At 36.7% G+C, this 22,415-nt stretch overlaps 1 protein-coding gene across 2 annotated transcripts in view; it reads left to right on the top strand.

The window, feature by feature from the left end:
- Window positions 1-22,415, top strand: part of ZDHHC17 (zinc finger DHHC-type palmitoyltransferase 17) — a 115,805-nt gene that overhangs the window by 54,696 nt on the left and 38,694 nt on the right. For both annotated transcript variants that reach the window (XM_060112329.1, XM_060112328.1), the window contains exons 9-10: window positions 17,842-17,984; window positions 19,361-19,463. In XM_060112329.1, coding sequence (XP_059968312.1) covers window positions 17,842-17,984; window positions 19,361-19,463 — 246 coding nt within the window. The remainder of the gene's footprint in view (window positions 1-17,841; window positions 17,985-19,360; window positions 19,464-22,415) is intronic.

Genomic DNA, 22,415 nt, shown 5'->3' with positions numbered 1-22,415 from the left:
CTGGCTGTTAATGAGGTCCCATCCCCTGCTGTTATCAGTGGAGACCACATAGGAAACAGTAATGAGGTACTTGTAACCCTCCCAGTCAAGGAGATACCAGTAGAGGTATAGTGGAGAGCTGAAAGTCCCACCTCTGCCTGTCCATAATGAGGAAACCCCTCCTCAGGTGTCAGTGAAGGCCCCCTTGGGATCCTGGACTTTCACCTCACCTGCCAGTAATGAGAAGGTGTCTCACTTCCCTCCCCCTGCCTACATCAGAGGAATCCACATAAAAGAAAAGGTTTAGGTAAGATCCAGTGTCTCATAATACCCAAACTGTCTAGGTTTCAAACAAAAATCACATATCATACCAAGAATCGAGAAGATCTACCTGAATGAAAAGAGGATCAGTAGATGCCAGTGTGATGACAGAGATGTTGGAATTATCTGACAGAAGAATTTAACAATCATCATAAAAAGGCTTTAGTGAATACTTATGAACATGCTTGAAACAACTGAAAAATAGAGTCTCAGCGAAGAAATAGAAGTATAGAAATAGAATATAAAGAAGAACCAAATGGAAATTTTAAAACGGAAAATTATAATAGCCAAAATAAAGAGTCAGTGGATGAGCTCAACAGCAGAAGAGAGGAGACAGGAAAGAATCAATGACCTTGAAGATAGACGATAAAAATTACCTGTTTTCAACAACAAAAGGAAATAGACTGAGAAAAACAAGCAAAACAGAACAGAACTTTAGGGACCTGTGGTTATAACAGAATATCTAACACTGATATGATTGGAGTACCAGAAGAAGAAAAGCGGGTGGAGCTGAAAAAGTACTCAAACATATAATGGCCAAAACCCCCCCAAATTTGGCAAAAGAAAGACCTGCAGATTAAAAGTGGAGCAAACCCTAAACAGAATAAACTCAAATCCAAACCAAACACTCATAGTCAAACTTCTGGAAACTAAAGACTAAGAAATAAAAATCTTGAAGACCCCTTACCAGTAGGAGTAAAACTATTCAAGAACACTGGATTTCTCATCAGAAACCATAGAGGCAGAAGGAGCTGCCACATTTTCCAAGTGCTGGATGGAAAGAACTTTCAATCCAGAATCCTTTATCCAGTGAAAATATCTTTCAGGAGTGAAGGAGAAGTCAACACATTTTCAGATAAAGGAAAAGTAAGAGAATTTGTGGCCAGCAGACCTGCCCTAAAAAAATGGCTAAGAGAAGTTCTTTAGACAGAAGGAAAATGATAAAAGAAAGAATCTTGGAACATAAGATCATGGTAAGCAAAATTTTGGGTAAATACAGTAGACTTTCCTTCTTATCCTCCATCTTCCAAATTATGTTTGACAGTCGAAGCAAAATTATAATACTGTTTGACGTGGATCTAAATGTATGTAGAAAACATATTTGAGACAATTTATAATGTAAACGGGAGGGTAGAGGGACATTAATGGAGGTAAGGTTTCCACATCTCACTTGAATTGGTAAAATGATGACACCAGTATACTGTGATAAGTTATATTTATATAATACTTAGAGTACCCACTAAAAAAGCTATTCAGAGAGATATACTCAAAAACACCATAGATAAAATAAAATTCTAAAAAGCTTTTCAGTAACCCACAAGAAGTCAGGAAAAAGAAACCAGAATCAAAGACACAGAACAAACAAAAAAACAAAAAATAAAATTATAGATTTAAACCCTAACATATCAATAATTAGAGTAACTGTAAATGGTCTAAATATACCAATTAAAAGACAGATATTGGCAGTGTGGATTACAAAGTGTGACTCAACTCTATGCTGTCTGTAAGAAACTCACTTCACATACAAGAATATTGGCAAGTTACTTATATGGGCAAGTAGCAGAATGGAAATGACATATGAAACCAAAAGCAGGCGAAGACGGTACAAAAAGGAAAACTAGAGGCATACCTCATTTTATTGCATTTCACAGATATTTCGTCTTTGTTTGTTTGTTTGTTTTTGCAAAGTGAAGGTTTGTGGCCATCTGCATCTAGTAAGTCTTGTTGGTGCCATCTTTCCAACAGCATTTGCTTACTTCGTATCTCCATGTCACATTTTGGTAATTCTCCCAATATTTCAAACCCTCCACCAGCAAAAAGATTATGACTTGATGAAGGCTCAAAAGATGGTTAGCATATTTTATCAATAAAGTATTTTTTACTTAAAGTGTGTACAGTGTTTTTTTAGACATAATGCTACTGCATGCTTAATAGACTACAGTATAGTGTAAACATAACTTTTTAAAATTGAAATGTAGTTGATGTCCAATATTATGTCAGTTTCAGATGTACTACATAGTGATTTCACATTTGTATACGTTATGAAATGATCACCACATTAAGTCTAGTAACCATTTGTCCCTATACAAATTTATTACAATATTATTGACCATATTCCTTATGCTATATATTACATCCCATGGCTTATTTATTTTATAACTGGACATTTGTACCTCTTAATCCCCTTCATCTCTTTCACCCCCAACCCCCTCCCCTCGGGCAACCACCTGTCCTTTGTATCTCTGAGTCTGTTTTTGGTTTGTTTGTTTGTTTCTTTATTCCCCATATAAGTGAGACCATATGGTATTTGTGTTTCTCTGACTTATTTCACCTAGCATAATACCTCTCGATCCATTCATGTTGTCACAAATGGCAAGATTTCATTCTTTTTTTATGGCTGAGTAATATTCCATTGTATATATAGATCACATTTTCTGTGTCTATTCATCTCTGTCAGTGGGCATTTAAGTTGCTACCATGTCATGGTTATTGTAAATGATACTGCGGTGAACATTGAGGTGTATATATATTTTCTAATTAGTCTTTTTGTTTCTTTGGGTAAATACCCAGAAGTGAAATTGCTGGGTCATGTGTCAGTTCTATTTTTAATTTTTTGAGGACCCTCCATACTGTTTTCCAGAGTGCCTGTACCAATTCACAATTCTACCAATAGTGCACAAGGATTCCCTTTTCTCCACATCCTTGCCAACATTTGTTATTTCTTGTCCTTTCTGATGATAGCCATTCTCACAGGTCTGAGGTGGTATCCTGTTTTGGTGTGGATTTGCATTTCCCTGATGAGTGATGTTGAGCATCTTTTCATGTGTCTGTTGGCCATTTGTATATCTTCTTTGAAAGAATGTCTATTCCAGGTCCTCTGCCCACTTTATAATTGAGTTGTTTGTTTTTTTGATGTTGAGTTATATGAGTTCTTTGTATATTTTGGATATTAACCCCTTATCAGGTGCATCATATGCAGATACCTTCTCCCATTCAGTGAGCTGCCCTTTTGGTTTGTTGCTGTTGTTGTTAGTTTCCTTTACTGTAGTTTCCTGCAATCCCATTTGTTTACTTTTGGTTCCCTTGATTACGGAGACAGAGCCAGAAAACTATTGCTGAGACTGATGTCACAGAGCATGCTGCCTGTTTTCTTCTGGGAGTTTTACGTTTCAGGTTTTACAGTTACGTCTTTAATCCATCTTGAGTTTAGTTTTGTGTGTGATGTGAGAAACTAGTCCAGTGTGATTCTTTTACATGTGTAGCTGTCCAGTTTTCCCAACACCATTTAATGAAAAGGTTTTTTTCCCCTCATTTTATATTCTTGCTTCCTTTGTTGTAGATTAATTGATCATATAAGCATGGGTTTATTTTGGGGCTCTCCATTCTGTTCCATGGATCTGTGTGTCTGTTTTTGTGCCAGTGTCATACTGTTTTGATTACTGTTAACTTTGCAGTGTAGTTTGAAATCCCAGAGTGTGATACTTCAGGTTTGTTCTTTCTCACGATTGCTTTGGCTATTCAGGGTCTTTCGTGTTTCCATACAGATTGTAGAATTACTTGTTTTAGTTCTGTGAAAAATGCCATGGGTATTTTGATAGGGACCACATTGAATCTGTAGATTGCCTTGGGTAGTGTGGTCATTTTAGCAATATTAATTCTTCCAGTCTGTGAGAATGGTATGTTTTACCATTTTTTTGTGTCATCTTCAGTTTCTTTCATCAATATCTTATAGTTTTCAGAGTACAAATCTTTTACCTCTTTGGTTAGATTTATTCCTAGGTATTATATATATTTTTTTGATGCAGTTGTAAATGGGATTGTTTTCTTAGTTTCTCTTTCTGATGGTTTGCTATTACAACAGAGTTTAGTTTATTAATTTTGTATCCTGCAACTTTACTGAATTCACTTATTAGTTCTAATAGTTTTTTGGTGGTGTCTTCAGGGTTTTCTGTATCTAGTGTCATGTCATCTGCAAACAGTGACAGTTTTACTTCTTCCTTTCCAATTTAGATTCCCTTTCTTTCTTTTTCTTATCTCATTGCTGTGGCTAGGACTTCTAGTACTGTGTTGAATAAAAATAGAAGAGTGCCCATCCTTGTCTTGTTCCTGATCTTAAAGGAAATGCTTTCAGCTTTTCACCACTGAGTATGATGTTAGCTGTGGGTTTGTCATATATGGCCTTTTTTTTGTTGAGGTATGTTCCCTTTATACCCACTTTGTTGAGAATTTTTTTTTTATCATAAATGGATGTTGAATTTTGTCAAAAGCTTTTTATGTATCTACTGAGATAATCATATGGTTTTTATTCTTCAGTTTGTTAATGTAGTATATCATGCTGATTGATTGGCTATTTGGGTGGTCCCAGGTGGTGGTGGGGGCAGTGCTCAGAGCTGGTGCCACCCAGCTGGAGGGTGGGCCAGTTTCTGGGTACTAATAGGCTAGAGGGACGATTCTAGAAGGGTGCTTGCCCACCCTAGTGTTATTAGGGTAGAGGAAGTTCCCCAAAATAGCTGCCACCAGCTTCTGTATCAGCAGGGGTCTCTTATTTGCCTCCTGCCTCTCCAGAGGACTCTCCAAGATCAGCAAGTGGATCTCTTCCAGGCTTCTAACTGCTGCCTCTTTGTGCTGAGACTTGGAGCATCTCAGAGTTTTCCAGTGTCCTTTAAGAGCAGAGTCTCTGTTTCCTATAGCCCTCCAGCTCTCCTGAACATGGGCCCTGCTGGTTTCCAAAGCCAGGAATTCTGGGAGCTTTACTTCCTGGTGCAGGACCCGTTGGCTGAGGAGTCCCACACGGGGCTCAGACCCCTTCTCCCTCGTAGAGGAAAGGCCTCCACGACTGTGATATTCCTTCCATTTGTGGGTCACTGATCCTGGGGGCGTGAGCCCTGATTATACCATGTCTCCACCCCTCCTACCCATCTCATTGTGGTTCCGTCTTTATTTCTTTAGTTACGGAAAATCTTTTCTGTTAGTCTAAAGGTCATTTTCCTAGAGAGTTGCTCTGTAAATAATTGTAAAGTACTTGTATGCTGAAACATATTAAATGCAATGAAAGAAATCAAGGATGATCTAAATAAGTGGAGAGACATACTGTGTTCAAGAACTGGAAGACTCAACTTAGTAAATATGTTAGTTGTCCCCAAATTAATATACAGGTTTAATGTAATTAAATGATTCCAGCAAAATTTTTTATTTGTATATACAAGATTATTCCAAAATTTATATGGAAAGGCAGTAGACTTAGAGTAGCTAAAACAATTTTGAAAAAGAAGAATCACTCTGCAGTTTTAAGACCTACTATATAGCTTGAGTAATCAAGACTGTGTAGTATTGCTGGAGGAATAAAGTGATCAGTGGAACAGAAAAGAGAGCCCAGAAGTAGAACCACAGAGGTATGCCCACTGACATTTGACAATGTGTAAAAGCAATTCATTGGAGGAAAGACAGCCTTTTCACCAATTGATATTGGAGCATTTGGACATGCATAGGCAAAAAAATAAACCTCTACTCAAACGTCACACTGTATTAAAAAATTAACTCGGGCTTCTCTGGTGGCGCAGTGGTTTAGAGTCCACCTGCCGATGCAGGGGACATGGGTTCGTGCCCCGGTCCAGGAGGATCCCACATGCCGCGGAGCGGCTGGGCTCGTGAGCCATGGCCGCTGAGCCTGCATGTCCGGAGCCTGTGCTCTGCAACGGGAGAGGCCACAACAGTGAGAGGCTGCAAAAAAAAAATTAACTCAAAACTGTTCAAGACTTAAATGTAAACCGTAAAACTAAACATCTAGGGCTAGGCAAAGAGATTTGACACAAAAAGTATGATCCATAAAGGTAAAAATTGATCATTTGGATTTAGATCAAAATTTTAAACTTACGTTCTATGAAAGACCCTGTGATTAGAATGAAAAGGCATACTACAGACTGGGAGAAAGTATTTACAAGCCACATTTCCAACAAAGGACTAGTTTCCAAAATATATTGAGAACTTTCAAAACTCAGCAGTGCAAAATCAATACAATTAGAAAATAGGCTAAACAAGAGATATTTTCACCAAAAAAGATATAAAAATGGCAGATAAGCAGGTGAAAGATCTTCAACATCATTTTAGTCATCAGGGAAATGCAAATTGAAACCACAGTGACTTACTATTTTATACCTGTCAGAATAACTAAATAAAAACTTGCAACAACACCAAATGCTGATGAGGATGCCGAGAGACTCATCTGTTGCTGCAGGATATGTAAAAAAGTACAGCACCCTGAAGAACAGTTTGGAATTTTCTTTTAAAAAGCTTAACATGCAATACCATACAACCCAGAAACTGTACTCTTAAGCATTTATCCAAGAGAAATGAAACCTTATATTCACACAAAAATTTGTATGTGAATGTTTATAGCAGCTTTATTCATAGTAACCCAAAATAGAAACAACCCAAACGTCCTTCAGTGGGTGAATGATTAAACAAACTGACACATTCATACCATGGAGTATTCCTCAGCAATAAAAAGGAATGAACTAATGGTACTTACAGTAACCCAATGAATATCTGGAGAATTCTATTATGAGTGAAAAGCCAATCCTATAAGGTTACATACTGTATAATTCCATTTATATAAAATTCTTGAAATGATAAAATTATGGGAATGTAGAACACATTAGTAGTTGGCAGAGGTTAATATGGCAGTGAGGAGTAGGGTATGAGGGAAATTGCTATAAAAGGATGGAAATATTCCTTGTAGTGATGGAAATATTCTGTATCTTAATTGTGTCAGTGTAAATATCCTGGTTGTGATATTATACTATGCTTTTGCAACATATTAGCCATTTGGGAACTTTGGGTAATGATCTGTCCGCATTTTTTGTTAAAACTATGTGACTCACAGCAAACATCATACTCAATGGTGAAAAGCTGAAAGCATACCTTCTAAGGTTGGGAACAAGACAAGGATGCCCACTCTTGCCACTTTAATTCAACATGGTTTTGGAATTCCTAGCCAGAGCAATCAGAGAAGAAAAAGAAATAAAATGAACCCAAATTGGAAAAGGAGAAGTAAAATTGTCACTGTTTTCAGATGACATTATGCTATACATAGAAAACCCTAAAGACGCTACCACAGAACTACTAGCACTCATCAGTGAATTCAATAAGATTACTGGATACAAAATGAATATACAGAAATCTATTTCATGTCTATACACTGTCAATGAAATATCAAAAAGAGAAATTAAGGGAACAATCCCATCTACCATCACATCAAAAAAGAATAAAATACCTAGGAGTAAACCTACCTAAGGAGGCAAAATACCTGTACTCTAAAAACTATAAGATGCTAATGAAAGAAATTGAAGATGTCACAAACAGATGGAAAGGTATACCATGGACTTGGATTGGAAGAATCAATATTGTTAAAATGATCATACTATCCAAGGCAGTCTGCAGTTTCAACACAATCTCTATCAAATTACCAATGGCATTTTTCACAGAACTAGAACAAAAGATTTTTAAATTTGTATGGAACCACAAAAGACCCAGAATAGCCAAAAAAATCTTCAGAAAGAAAAACAGAGCTGGAGGAATCATGCTCCCTGACTTCAGACTATACTGCAAAGCTACAGTAATCGGAGATTCCACTCAAGCCGGGAACCTCAACAAGGGAAAAGAGAGAGCTTCTGAGACAAAGTTCGGGGTTAACCCATTGCTGTGGTGAGAGGCTTCAGTAAATCACAGCCGAAATACACTGGACAAACGTTCGTGATTCCCAGGAGTTAAGAAAAGAGATGCAAAAGAAGAGAAAATTTTGCGATTTCTTCATATTTTCAGCACTGCAGTTATGTGTTCTAAGCATCTTCTGAAAGCCTCTTTGTAAATACTTTTAAAAGGCCAGAAAAATGTTAGTGTTGCTGCCTTAGATGTTCCAGTCTGCCTTCTGCCTTTCTCTGATGACTACACCATTACAGTCAAAAGAAGAAAATTCCAGGCAAGAAGCCTTAGAGGGCAGACAGCAGAAGCAAGAAGAACTACAATCCTGGAGCCATGGAACAAAAACCACATTCACAGAAAGAGAGACAAGATGAAAAGACAGAGGGCTATGTACCAGATGAAGGAACAAGATAAAACCCCAGAAAAAAAACTAAGTGAAGTGGAGATAGGCAACCTTCCAGAAAAAGAATTCAGAATAATGATAGTGAAGATGATCCAGGACCTTGGAAAAAGAATGGAGGCAAAGACTGAGAAGATGCAAGAAATGTTTAACAAAGACCCAGAAGAATTAAAGTACAAACAGAGATGAACAATAAAATAACTGAAATGAAAACTACACTAGAAGGAATCAGTAGCAGAAGAACTGAGGCAGAAGAATGGATAAGTGACCTGGAAGACAGAATGGTGGAATTCACTGCTTCGAAACAGAATAAAGAACGAAGAATGAAAAGAAATGAAGACAGCCTAAGAGACCTCTGGAACAACGATAAGCGTAACAAATTCGCATTATAGGGGGTCCCAGGAGGAGAAGAGAGAGAAAGGACCTGAAAAAATATTTGAAGAGATTATACTCGAAAACTTTCCTAACATGGGAAATGAAATAACCACCCAAGTCCAGGAGGCACAGAGAGTCCCATACAGGAAAAACCCAAGGAGAAACACGCTGAGACACATAGTAATCAAATTGGCAAAAATTAAAGACAAAAATTATTGAAAGCAGCAAGGGAAAAACGGCAAATAACATGCAAGGGAACTCCCATAAGATTAACAGCTGATTTCTAAGCAGAAACTCTACAAGCCAGAAGGGAGTGGCATGACATATTTAAAGTGATGAAAGGGAAGACCCTACAAGCAGGATTACTCTACCCGGCAAGGATCTCATTCAGATTCGATGGAGAAATCAAAAGCTTTACAGACAAGCAGAAGCTAAAAGAATTCAGCACCACCAAACCAGCTCTATGACAAATGTTAAAGGAACTTCTGTAAGTGGGAAACACAAGAGAAGAAAAGGACTTACACAAACAAACCCAAAACAATTAAGAAAATGGTAATAGGAATATACATATCGATAATTACCTTCAACGTGAATGGATTAAATGCTCCAACCAAAAGACACAGGGTCGCTGAATGGATACAAAAACAAGACCCATATATATGCTGTCTACAAGAGACCCACTTCAGACCTAGGGACACATACAGACTGAAAGTGAGGGGATGGAAAAACATACTCCATGCAAATGGAAATCAAAATAAAGCTGGAGTACCAATACTCATATCAGGTAAAATAGACTTAAAAATAAAGAATGTTACAAGAGGCAAAGAAGGACACTACATAATGATCAAGGGATCAATCCAAGAAGATATAACAATTATAAATATATATGCATCCAACATAGGAGCACCTCAATACAGAAGGCAACTGCTAACAGCTCTAAAAGAGGGAATCAACAGTAACACAACACCAGTAGGGGACTTTAACACCTCACACCAATGGACATATCATCCAAACAGAAAATTAACAAGGAAACACAAGCTTTAAATGACACAATAGACCAGATAGATTTAATTGATATTTATAGGACATTCCATTCCAAAAGCAGCAGATTACACTATCTTCTCAAGTGCGCACGAAACATTCTCCAGGATAGATCACGTCTTGGGTCACAAATCAAGCCTCAGTAAATTTAAGAAAATTGAAATCATATCAAGCATCTTTTCTGACCACAACACTATGAGATTAGAAGTCAGTTACAGGGGGGAAAAATGTAAAAAACACAAACACATGGAGGCTAAACAATACATTACTAAATAACCAAGAAATCACTGAAGAAATCAAAGAGGAAATCAAAAAATACCTAGAGACAAATGACAATGAAAACGTGATGATCCAGAGCCCTTGGGATGCAGCAAAAGCAGTTCTAAGAGGGAAGTTTATAGTAATACAAGCCTACCTCAAGAAACAAGAAAAATCTCAAATAAACAATCTAACCTTACACCTAAAGGAACTAGAGAAAGAAGAACAAACAAAACCCAAAGTTAGTAGAAGGAAAGAATTCATAAAGATCAGAGCAGAAATAAATGGAATAGAAACAAAACAATAGCAAAGATCAATAAAACTAAAAGCTGGTTCTTTGAGAAGATAAGCAAAATTGATAAACAATTAGACACACTCATCAAGAAAAAGAGGGAGAGGACTCAAATCAATAAAAGTAGAAAGGAAAAAGGAGAACTTACAACAGACACCACAGAAATATAAAGCATCCTAAGAGACTACTACAGGCAGCTCTATGCCAACAAAATGGACAGCTTGGAAGAAACTGACAAATTCTTAGAAAGGTATAACCTTCCAAGACTAAACCAGGAAGAAATAGCAAATACGAACAGACCAATCACAAGTAATGAAATTGAAACTGTAATTAAAAATCTTCCAACAAACAAAAGCCCAGGACCAGATGGCTTCACAGGTGAATTATGTCAAACATTTAGAGAAGACCTAAAATCCATCCTTCCCAAACTCTTCCAAAAAATTGCAGAGTAAGAAACACTCCCAAACTCATTCTGTGAGGCCATCATCACCCTGATACCAAGACCAGACAAAGATACTACAAAAAAAGAAAATTACAGACTAATATCACTGATGAATATAGATGCAAGAATCCTCAACAAAATACTAGCAAACAGAATTCAGCAACACATTAAAAGGATCATACACCATGATCAAGTGGGATTTATCCCAGGAATGCAAGGAATCTTCAGTGTACGCAAATCAATCAATGTGACACACCATATTAACAAACTGAAGAATAAAAAACGTATGGTCATCTCAATAGATGCAGAAAAAGCTTTTGACAAAATTCAACACCCATTTATGATAAAAACTCTCCAGAAAGTGGGCATACAGGGAACCGACCTCAGCATAATAAAGGCCATATACGACAAACCCACAGCAAACATCTGTCTTAATGGTGAAAAACTGTAAGAATTTCCTTTCAGATCAGGAACAAGACAAGGATGTCTGCTCTCACGGCTATTATTCAACATAGTTTTGGAAGTCCTGGCCACGGCAGTCAGAGAAGAAAAAGAAATAAAAGGAATCCAAATTGGAAAAGAAGAAGTAAAACTGTCACTGTTTGCAGATGACATGATACAATACATAGAGAATCCTAAAGATGCCACCAGAAAACTACTAGAGCTAATCAATGAATCTGGTAAAGTTGCAGGATACAAAATTAATGCCAAGAAATCCCTTGCATTCCTATACACTAATGATGAAAAATCTGAAAGAGAAATTAAGGAAACACTCCCATTTACCACTGCAACAAAAAGAATAAAATACCTAGGAATAAATCTACCTAGGGAGACAAAAGACCTGTATGCAGAAAACTACAAGACACTGATGAAAGAAATTAAAGATGATACAAATAGATGGGGAGATATACCATGTTCTTGGATTGGAAGAAACAATATTGTGAAAATGACTATACTACCCAAAGCAATCTAGAGATTCAATGCAATCCCTATCAAATTACCAATGGCATTTTTTACAGAACTAGAAGAAAAAATCTTAAAATTTGTTTGGAGACACAAAAGGCCCCAAATAGCCAAAGCAGTCTTGAGGGAAAAAAACGGAGCTGGAGGAATGAGACTCCCTGACTTCAGACTATACTACAAAGCTACAGTAATCAAGACAATATGGTACTCGCACAAAAACAGAGATATAGATCAATGGAACAGGATAGAAAGCCCAGAGATAAACCCACGCACCTATGGTCAACTAATCTATGACAAAGGAGGCAAGGATATACAGTGGAGAAAAGACAGTCTCTTCAAGAAGTGGTGCTTGGAAAACTGGACAGCTACATGTAAAAGAATGAAATTAGAACACTCCCTAACACCATACACAAAAATAAGCTCAAAATGGATTAAAGACCTAAATGTAAGACCGGACACTATAAAACTTAGAGGAAAACATAGGAAGAACACTCTTTGACATAAATCACAGCAAGATCTTTGTTGATCCACCTCTTAGAGTAATGGAAATAAAAAGAAAAACAAACAAATGGGCCCTAATGAAACCTAAAACCTTTGGCAAAGCAACGGAGACTACAAGCAAGACGAAAAGACATCCCTCAGAATGCGAGAAAATCTTTGCAAATGAATCAACGGACAAAGGATTAATCTCCAAAACATATAAACAGCTCATGCAGCTCAATATTAAAAAAGCAACCCGATCAGAAAAGGGCAGAAGGGCTTCCCTGGTGGTGCAGTGGTTGAGAGTCCGCCTGCCGATGCAGGGGACACGGGTTCGTGCCCCGGTCCGGGAGGATCCCACATGCCGTGGAGCAGCTGGGCCCGTGAGCCATGGCCGCTGAGAGCCTGCACATCTGGAGCCTGTGCTCCGCAACGGGAGAGGCCACAACAGTGAGTGGCCCGCGTACCGCAAAAAAAAGAAAAAAAGAAAAGGGCAGAAGACCTAAATAGACATTTTTCCAAAGAAGACATACAGATGGCTAAGAAGCACATGAAAAGATGCTCAACATCACTAATCATTAGAGAAATGCAAATCAAAACTACAATGAGGTATCACCTCACACCAGTTAGAATGGGTATCATCAGAAAATCTATAAACAACAAATGCTGGAGAGGGTGTGGAGAAAAGGGAACCCTTCTGCACCGTTGGTGGGAATGTAAATTGATAAACCACTATGGAGAACAGTATGGAGGTTCCTTTAAAAACTAAAAATAGAATTACCATATGACCCAGCAATCCCACTACTGAGCGTATACCCAGAGAAAACCATAATTCAAAAGACACGTGCACCCCAATGTTCATTGCAGCACTATTTACAGCAGCCAGGTTGTGGAAGCAACCTAAATGCCCATCAAGAGATGAATGGATAAAGAAGATGTGGTACATATATACAGTGGAATATTACTCAGCCATAAAAAAGGACGAGTTGGGTCATTTGTAGAGACATGGATGAATCTAGAGACTGTCATACAGAGTGAAGTAAGTCAGAAAGAGAAAAACAGATATCGTATATTAACACATATATGTGGAACCTAGAGAAATGGTACAGATGAACCAGTTTGCAGGGCAGAAATTGAGACACAGATGTAGAGAACAAACATATGGACACCGAGGGGGAAAGTGGCAGAGGCGGGTGATGGTGGTGCTGTGATGAATTGGGAGATTGGGATTGACATATATACACTAATATGTAAAAATGGATAACTAATAAGAACCTGCTGTATAAAAAAAAACAACTACAGTAATCAAAACAGTATGGTATTGGCAGAAAAGCAGATTGTATAGATCCATGGAACAAGATAGAAAACTCAGAAATAAACCCATGCACTTATGGTCAAATAATCTATGACAAAGGAGACAAGAATATACAATGGAGAAAAGACAGTCTCTTCAGTAAGTGGTGCTGGGAAAACTGGATACCTACAAGTAAAAGAACAAACATTCTCTAACACCATATCAAAAGATAAACTCAGGGCTTCCCTGGTGGCGCAGTGGTTGAGAGTCCGCCTGCCGATTCAGGGGACATGGGTTCGTGCCCCGGTCTGGGAAGATCCCACATGCCGCGGAGCAGCTGGGCCCGTGAGCTGTGGCCGCTGAGCCTGCATGTCCAGAGCCTGTGCTCCACAACAGGAGAGGCCACAACAGTGAGAGGCCCGCATACCGCAAAAAAAAAAAAAAAAAGACCTAAATGTAAAACTGGATACTATAGTACTCCTAGAGGAAAACATAAGCCGAACACTCTTTGACATAAATCATAGCAGTATTTTTTTGGCTTTGTCTCCTAGAGTAGTGGAAATAAAAACAAAAATAAACAATTGAGACCTAATTAAGCTTAAAAGCTTTTGCAAAGGAAACCATAAACAAAACAAAAAGACAACCTGAAGAATTGGAGAAAATATTTGCAAACGATGCTACCGACAAGCGATTAATTTCCAAAATATACAAACAACTCATACAGCTTAATATCAAAAAAACAAACAACCCAATGAAAAAATGGGCAGAAGACCTAAATAGACATTTCTCCCAAGAAGACATACACATGGCCATCAGGCACATGAAAAGGTGCTCAACATAGCTAATTATTAGAGAAATGCAAATCAAAACTACAATGTGGTATCACCTCACACCAGAATGGCCCTCAATAAAAAGTCTACAAATAATAAATGCTGGAGAGGGTATGGAGAAAAAGGAACTCTCCTACACTGTTGGTGAGAATGTAAATTGGTGCAGCTACTGTGGAGAACAGTATGGAGGTTCCTTAAAGAACTGAAAATAGAATTACCATATGATCCAAGAATCCCACTCCTGGACATATATCTGGATAAAACTCTAATCTGAAAAGATACATGCACCCCAATTTTCAGAGCAGCACTGTTTACAATAGCCAAGACATGGAAGCAACCTAAAGAAGATGTGGTATATATACACAATGGAATATTACTCAGCCATAAAAAAGAATGAAATAATGCCATTTGCTGCAACATGGATGGACCTAGAAATCATATTAAGTGAAGTAAGTCTGAGACAAATATCATATGATATCACTTATATGTGGAATCTTAAAAAATGATATAAATGAACTTATTTGCAAAACAGAAATAGACTCACAGACATAGAAAACAAACTTATGGTTACCAGAAGGGATAACGGGGTGGCCGCAGATAAATTAGGAGTTTGGGATTAACATATACACACTACTTTGTATAAAATAGATAAACAACAAGAACCTACTATATAGCACAGGGAACTGTATTCAATGTCTTGTAATAACCTATAATGGAAAAGAATCTATAAAAGAATATATATATATATTCTTTTATATGTATGACTGAGTCACTTTGCTGTACACCTGAAGCTAACAGAACATTGCAAATTAACTACATCAGTTTAAAAAATGGTTTTAAAAAACTGCATGTGGGCTACCCTGGTGGCGCAGTAGTTGAGAATCTGCCTGCTAATGCAGGGGGCACGGGTTCGAGCCCTGGTCTGGGAAGATCCCACATGCCACAGAGCAACTGGGTCCGTGAGCCGCAACTACTGAGCCTGCGCGTCTGGAGCCTGTGCTCTGCAACAAGAGAGGCCACGATAGTGAGAGGCCCGTGCACCGCGATGAAGAGTGGCTTCCGCTTGCCACAACGAGAGAAAGCCCTCACACAGAAACAAAGACCCCAACACAGCAAAAATAAATAAATTAATCAATAAGCTCCTATCCCCAATGTCTTAAAAAAAAAAAAAAACCCCAAAACTGCATGTGGGGCTTCCCTGGTGGCGCAGTGGTTAAGAGTCCACCTGCCGATGCAGGGGACATGGGTTTGTGCCCCGGTCTGGGAAGATCCCACATACCACAGAGCGGCTGGGCCCGTGAGCCATGGCCGCTGAGCCTGCGCGTCTGGAGCCTGTGCTCTGCAACGGGAGAGGCCACAGCAGTGAGAGGCTCGCGTACCGCAAAAAAAAAAAAACTGCATGTGAATCTACAATTATTTCAAAATAAAAAGTTTAATTAAAAAATAGATTACTGAAATGTAGAATCTGGGTGGTGGATATACAGATATTCACTATAAAATACTTTCAAATTTACTATATATTAGAAACGTTCTGTAATGAAATATACGAGAAAATAGATTTTTCATGTCTACAAATGCAGCGCATCACCATTACATCTTTACAATATTATAATATGTATATTAAATGACAGCTTGAAATAAATCCAGACATCACACACATCAGTATTTAACCAGGTGAAATGAGCCTATATTCACACAAAAAATTATATGTGAATGCTTATGATGTCTTTATTTACAGTCAGAAACTGGAAACAAGCTTAATCCCTCAGCTGGGGGATGGATAAGCAGACTGTGACACATCCTGTAATGGAACACTACTCAGCCTTAAAAAGGAACTTACTACTAATACACGTAACAATATGGATGAATGTCAAATGCATTCGCTAAGTGAAAGAAGCCAGATTTAAAAGACTGCATTCAGTATGACTCCTTTTATGTGACATTCCTGCAAAGGAAAAAGTAAAAGGACAGATATCAGAGTAGTGGTTGCCAGGGCTTAGGCCTGGTGGCATAGAGTATTTCAGGGCTTGATGGGACTGTTCTGTGTCTTGATATTCATGCTTGTTACACAACTGTGTATATTCATCAAAACTCAGAGAACTGTACACAAAAAAGGGTGAATTTCACTCTATGTAAATTGTGTCATAATTTTTAATAGTGAAAAAGTGTGGCCATTAATAATGAAAAAATGTGGCCATTGCTGAGGGAGAACAAGTGTCTTGACTAAAAACAAACCAAGTTAAAGATAATTTTAGAAAATACTTTTTCAAATGACACATGTCCACCTTCTCTCCCACCAATACCCACCCTTAGTCATACACTCTCTCCTCCCAGTTGTAAACTTTCTCTAATGTCTTGATATGAAATTCACACATAATAGAGATGAAGAAACAAACTGGAAGGGTGTTATTTCACTACAGCATAAAATGAAACTCTGAAGTCAATATGTTTAATTATAAGTCTAAGTTAAAATTACACAATTAGTTCAGAAAATGAATTACACTGGCTGAATTGGGGAAGACATGGTCATTTATATGAAAAAGTATTTATTTCAGTAGAAGCCAACGGTATGAAAGGTGTGCTAAAAATAAAAGAGGCATAATACAATATAATCTTGGCCTTCAGAAAGGTAAATATTCAACGATGAGAGTAATATTTACTCTGAACTTCGTTGGATCACAGCTGGAATATCATATAGTTTTGTCACTTAAGGTAACTCGAGAGACTTAACAGCTGCTTGTAAGTTTGTGAAGGGCTGTTATGTAGGAGCGGCAGTAGACTTTGTGTTGCTGTGAAGATACCAGGGAAGCAGGCAGGTTGTATACTTATGAGTATTTCTAACAGTTAGACCAGTACAAAAGTGAAATGGTACTACGTCTGAAATATTAAGCACTCTGCTTTGATATGTGTTCAGAGGCACAACGTCTCCATTCTGTGGTCTCTGGGACCCTGTAGTTTGTTTGATTTTATTCTCTATCTTACTTTCAGGTTTTAGTATACTGTATATGTATATATATGTATTATTCAAAGTATCTTCTCCAGGCCAAGCATACTCAGGTTTCCTTCTCTGATATAGCTGCTGGACCTACAGTCATTCTGGTTGCCCTTGTCTCCTTAGTTATGAATGCGTTTGTTAAAATGGGTGGTGTTTTCATGAACTCTTTTCTAGCCTGTCCACGTGTTGGCAGGTGGTACAGCTGTCTCCTGTATCTGACTATCTAGACCCAGTCCTCTGACTTCTATGCTCACGTTCTACAGTGTTAACCAAGAACTTTTAAATTGTTTATTTAATACCTCTTTCTAGAAAACAGAGGCTAGCACCTTAAATAGTATCTGTACATAGTAGATATATTTGAATGAATGAATTTCACCCCTGTTCTATGTTTTCACAAAGGTAACAGTGATTCACATTGAGGTTACTTGAAACATGCAAAAGTTTCTCTCTCTTTTTTTTTTTCTGTACAGGAATTTCGGCAGAAAGTAATGCTGGGAACTCCTTTCCTAGTTATTTGGCTGGTTGGGTTTATAGCAAACCTAAATATTGATTCTTGGCTCATTAAAGGGCTAATGTATGGTGGCGTTTGGGCTACAGTACAGTTTCTTTCAAAGTAAGTGTGTTGTTTTTAGCTATACTTTTAACTGGACATGTAAGAATATAGTTTGGACCTGGCTATATAAAATTAATGTTTTGTATATTTAGAACACTGCCTTTATATAACTTGTTTGATCTTAATTTAATGTTAAAGAATTTTTGGTAGATTTATATCTGAAATCTTTAACATTTTTAACATTGTTGTTAAAAATGACTCTAAAGGTACTTTCAGTGACAAAGTCTAACATGTAATTTTTAAGGCTAAATTTTTAAGGCATTTCAATAGAAGTAGACTCAAGTTTGTTGAACTCTAAATGTAATATATATTGCTTATTTCTGGGTAACTATAATGCTTGAGCTTACCTTTCCATAGGAATTATATTTTCTTTGATCATAGGCAGTGTGCAAGAAAGAGGTTTGATTTTAGCACAAGGTAGAGTCTAAGCATATGAAGTAATGCTCAGTTTTGTTTTGTTTTTAATTTTCTCTTTTTTTACTTAAACATTGTGATCATGCCCTTTTCTTCTTATCCCTAGATCCTATTCCCCTAAAGTGGCCCATCCAGCAAACTAGGCAGGCATTTATGATCCAGAACTTCCCACCTAATTTCCATTCCTTTAGTACCTTGTTTTCACCAGAATTTCAAAAGAGAGTTCTGAAAATAATTCAGAGAGAGATGGGAATGACTGGTAATGCACTAATGTGGTAACTCTCAGGAGGAGGCTTAATTCTAGGTAATTAATCTCATTTTAGTGTTTCTAGGCGCTCCAAGGGGTAGTGTAGGTAGGAATTCACCAATACTCCCTACTTAGTGTATATGGATGGTTGATCCTGCTTATGTTTAATAAAATTTATCAGTATTTATTTTTCCTGAATTCTGAATGCTGTAAATAATGACCTTTAATTCCTCCAAGTTAGCGAGTTCATTCTCTTTGAGAAGATGTGCTGAAAGCTTAGTGGGAATGTGTAGGTAAGGAGAAATAATGATGAAACATAGAGAAAAACTTGGGAATTGCTTTGCACTCATTTGTTAAAATTATGTCTTTGGTGGGTAATATGCTGGGTGATAGAGTTACTATATATACTAAAGTGAGTTATTGATTTAAGAGAATAGGAATACGGTGAAATTCTAAAGTTGAAAAGTACATAGAATATAATTTTAATTCTGATGAATTAAAAGTAGCTTCAGACTCTTGCTGAGTCATTCAGCTGTGCACTCATTTCTTACTGAGTACTATGAAAACAGTATTGATATTTAAGCATCCTGGATTTCTGGGTTTTGTTAAGAGTATACTATACAGAATATATGTGATTTTCATTTAAATAAATAAATATCCTTTTTTACAATGAAATATAGAGTTCAAATTCTATAAAACTTCTTGTGTTTTACAGATCCTTTTTTGATCATTCAATGCATAGTGCATTGCCCCTTGGAATATATTTGGCAACCAAATTCTGGATGTATGTGACGTGGTTCTTCTGGTTTTGGAATGATATCCTTTGGTTATAAAGGTCTTAGTTTAATAATAATTTAACATAAGAGCTGAGCTACTCACAACGTGCTACAGTAAAACAGTATTCCTAGAAAAATAAGTATGAACTAATGTATTGTTTTTAAATGTTTCATATTTAATAAATTGCTTTTCAAAGCTGCTTTTAATAACATCAGCAATAATACTAATATTGACTATTTATTGATTTTTTAAGGGGATTGTCTTAAATACTTTGTGCTCCATTTAGTATACATCCTATACGTTAGTGCTGTTGTCTTCCATTTCATAGATGAGACAGTTTAGGCTTAAATAGATTAAGCTGTTATTCTTGCCCAAGGTCACACAGCTAGTCTCTAATAAAGCAGGGTCGAAACACATATTTGTCTTATTCTATAACACTTACTCTGAACCTTTCTACTGAACTGTGATTTCCATATTTTAGGGTCAAATTATTTTCTCTAAATATTTTCTTATTATCACAACTTACTATTTTGCTGTGATAGGTAACAGTTAATTTTCTCTTTTGCTTCATGAAAAGCATGTAATGCTGTATCTTCAAATGTTGCTAACTTCAGCATATTATTTCAATGTACTATACTTTTAAAAAGTAATATAATTTGAAATTGTAAATGTGTGTGTATGCGTGAGATTCAGATCTCACATCTCAAGAAGTCAGTCACATCTCAAGAAATAAGGACAATGTCAATTTTTGATATTTTTAATGGAAAAAATCAACCAGTAAGACAGTCTATTTTATTATAATAAAGGTACATGTTTCATAAATGTCTTAATCATTTTTTCAAAACATTGCTATAAAAAGTATATAAGATTTTAAATGGTATGAATTATTCAGTAACTTTTAACTGTTCTGAACAAAATTAATTAATAGCTGGTTTCACTTCACAGTGTTACATGTTTTAATATTGCATTCTTTTTAAGTTGTCTTGTGTATTAGACAAAAGCAAGATATGCTAACTTTCTTTGTGAAATGGAGCCTCAGAATTGTAACTACACTTCTAATTCTTATATTTTCACAGCATTGTAGGATTACTTTTAGAAAGTATAGTACGTTTTAAATACTTTCTTAGCATAGTGTCTACTGAAATTTTTCCATGTGGCAGTTTTCACTAGCCCATTCTGGGCTTGTATTATACTTTGATATAAAAATTGTTCTTCAGGGATTTATTAAGCATTAGAACTGTCTTATTGGAACATTTAATGAGTAAAATGTATCTGCTCATTTTCAGTACCTCATCTATTTTAAATTTATAAAAAAGCACTGACGTCTGAAATGACTTTAGTATTCCAGACATATTTTCTAACTTTGCTTCCTAAATTGGACAGTAAATTTTATGTTCAAGAAAAAAAGTCAGGGCTTCCCTGGTGGCGCAGTGGTTGGGAGTCTGCCTGCCGATGCAGGGGACGCGGGTTCGTGCCCCAGTCTGGGAGGATCCCACATGCCGCGGAGCGGCTGGGCCTGTGAGCCATGGCCGCTGAGCCTGTGCGTCCGGAGCCTGTGCTCCGCAACGGGAGAGGCCACAGCGGTGAGAGGCCCGCGTACCGAAAAAAAAAAAAAAAAAAAAAAAAAAAAAGAAAAAAAGTCAGATTCACATCTCAAAATAATTTTAGACTGTTGCTGTACTCTTATTAATCTGTTTGGATGTAAGTAGAGAAAAACAGGATAATTAGTAAAGTAACAAATAATGAAAACTTTATGCCAGAGAGTTTTATATAGTCTGTGTATAAAGACTTGTGCCTAGGAACATCAGATGGCACTTAAGCACTATACTTGGAGACCATTTTAAACAGCAAAATCACCAAAAGAAGCATACAAATGCTAAACAAGAAGGCAGAGTATTGCCTCGTGTAACTCAGCGGGGAATGTGTGCATAGGGCAGCTCATATTTCTTACTGCTTTGCACATACAAATGACTGCAAAAGCACTGTCAATATTGATTTTGGAGTTACAAATAAATTCTAGCTAGTAGGCATGAGGATCAACTGTATAAAAGTTGTTTTAGTTCTCATAATATGTTACCCAATTTAAGTTAGATAAGTATTACCCCATATACATGTTATATTTGTTTAGTGATTTTCTGGTTTCTAGTTCTTTCAGATATGTTGTTTTACTTGGTTCTCAGAACAATTCTTTGAGATTAAAAAAATAAACCACACAAATCGTAATGCTATTTTCTAACTGATGGAAAAATTGAGGTTCAGAGAAGTTGTATGCCTTGCTCAGAGTTACATAGCTAGGTGATTATCGAGAGTCTGATATAGAACCCAGCTCTTTGGCCTGATACAGTATGTCTTCAAAAGCCCTATATTCTACTCTGAACATAATTTTTAAGTTCCTAAACCTTCTTAGAAAGCAGTTTAGCAACCTGTAGAAAGGGCCTTTGATCTCTTAATTATTCATAAGTAAATAATAAGAGATAAGATCAAATATTTATTTTTCAAGGATGTTTATCATAGTACCATTTACAATATAATAGGGAAAAAATGGAAATAACCTAAATGTCCAACCTGAATAGGAGGAAAGATTTTTCAGTTATGTGACATATGGTACAGGATAAAATAGCCATTAAAATGCTTTTCTAAGACTTAGTGATATGGGCTCATACTTAGAATATAACAAATGAAATAATAACAAATGAAAAAATACTAAATTGTATTTACAGAGAGATTCTAATTTTAAAACGTGTGAATAATAAGAGCTGGAAGTGAGTACATGTAATTTTAGCTGTGGTTATTTCTGGGTGTGAGATTTGTGAGTGATTTTCTTGTGCTTTTATTTATTTGAAAATTTTGTTCATTGACCATACTTCTTTTATAATACTCAAACAACTCTAAAATTCACTGTGGTAAACAGTAGAGTCTACTGTTTATTGTGTTGGCAACACTTTTGAAATAACTTATTAGAAATTTTATATCTAAGAATAATTATTTTTCAA

Source organism: Mesoplodon densirostris, chromosome 11, assembly GCF_025265405.1.
Source record: "Mesoplodon densirostris isolate mMesDen1 chromosome 11, mMesDen1 primary haplotype, whole genome shotgun sequence".
Classification (NCBI taxonomy): domain Eukaryota; kingdom Metazoa; phylum Chordata; class Mammalia; order Artiodactyla; family Ziphiidae; genus Mesoplodon; species Mesoplodon densirostris.
The sequence above is the reverse complement of the archived record's forward strand: the minus strand, read 5'-3'. Positions and strand labels throughout refer to the sequence as shown.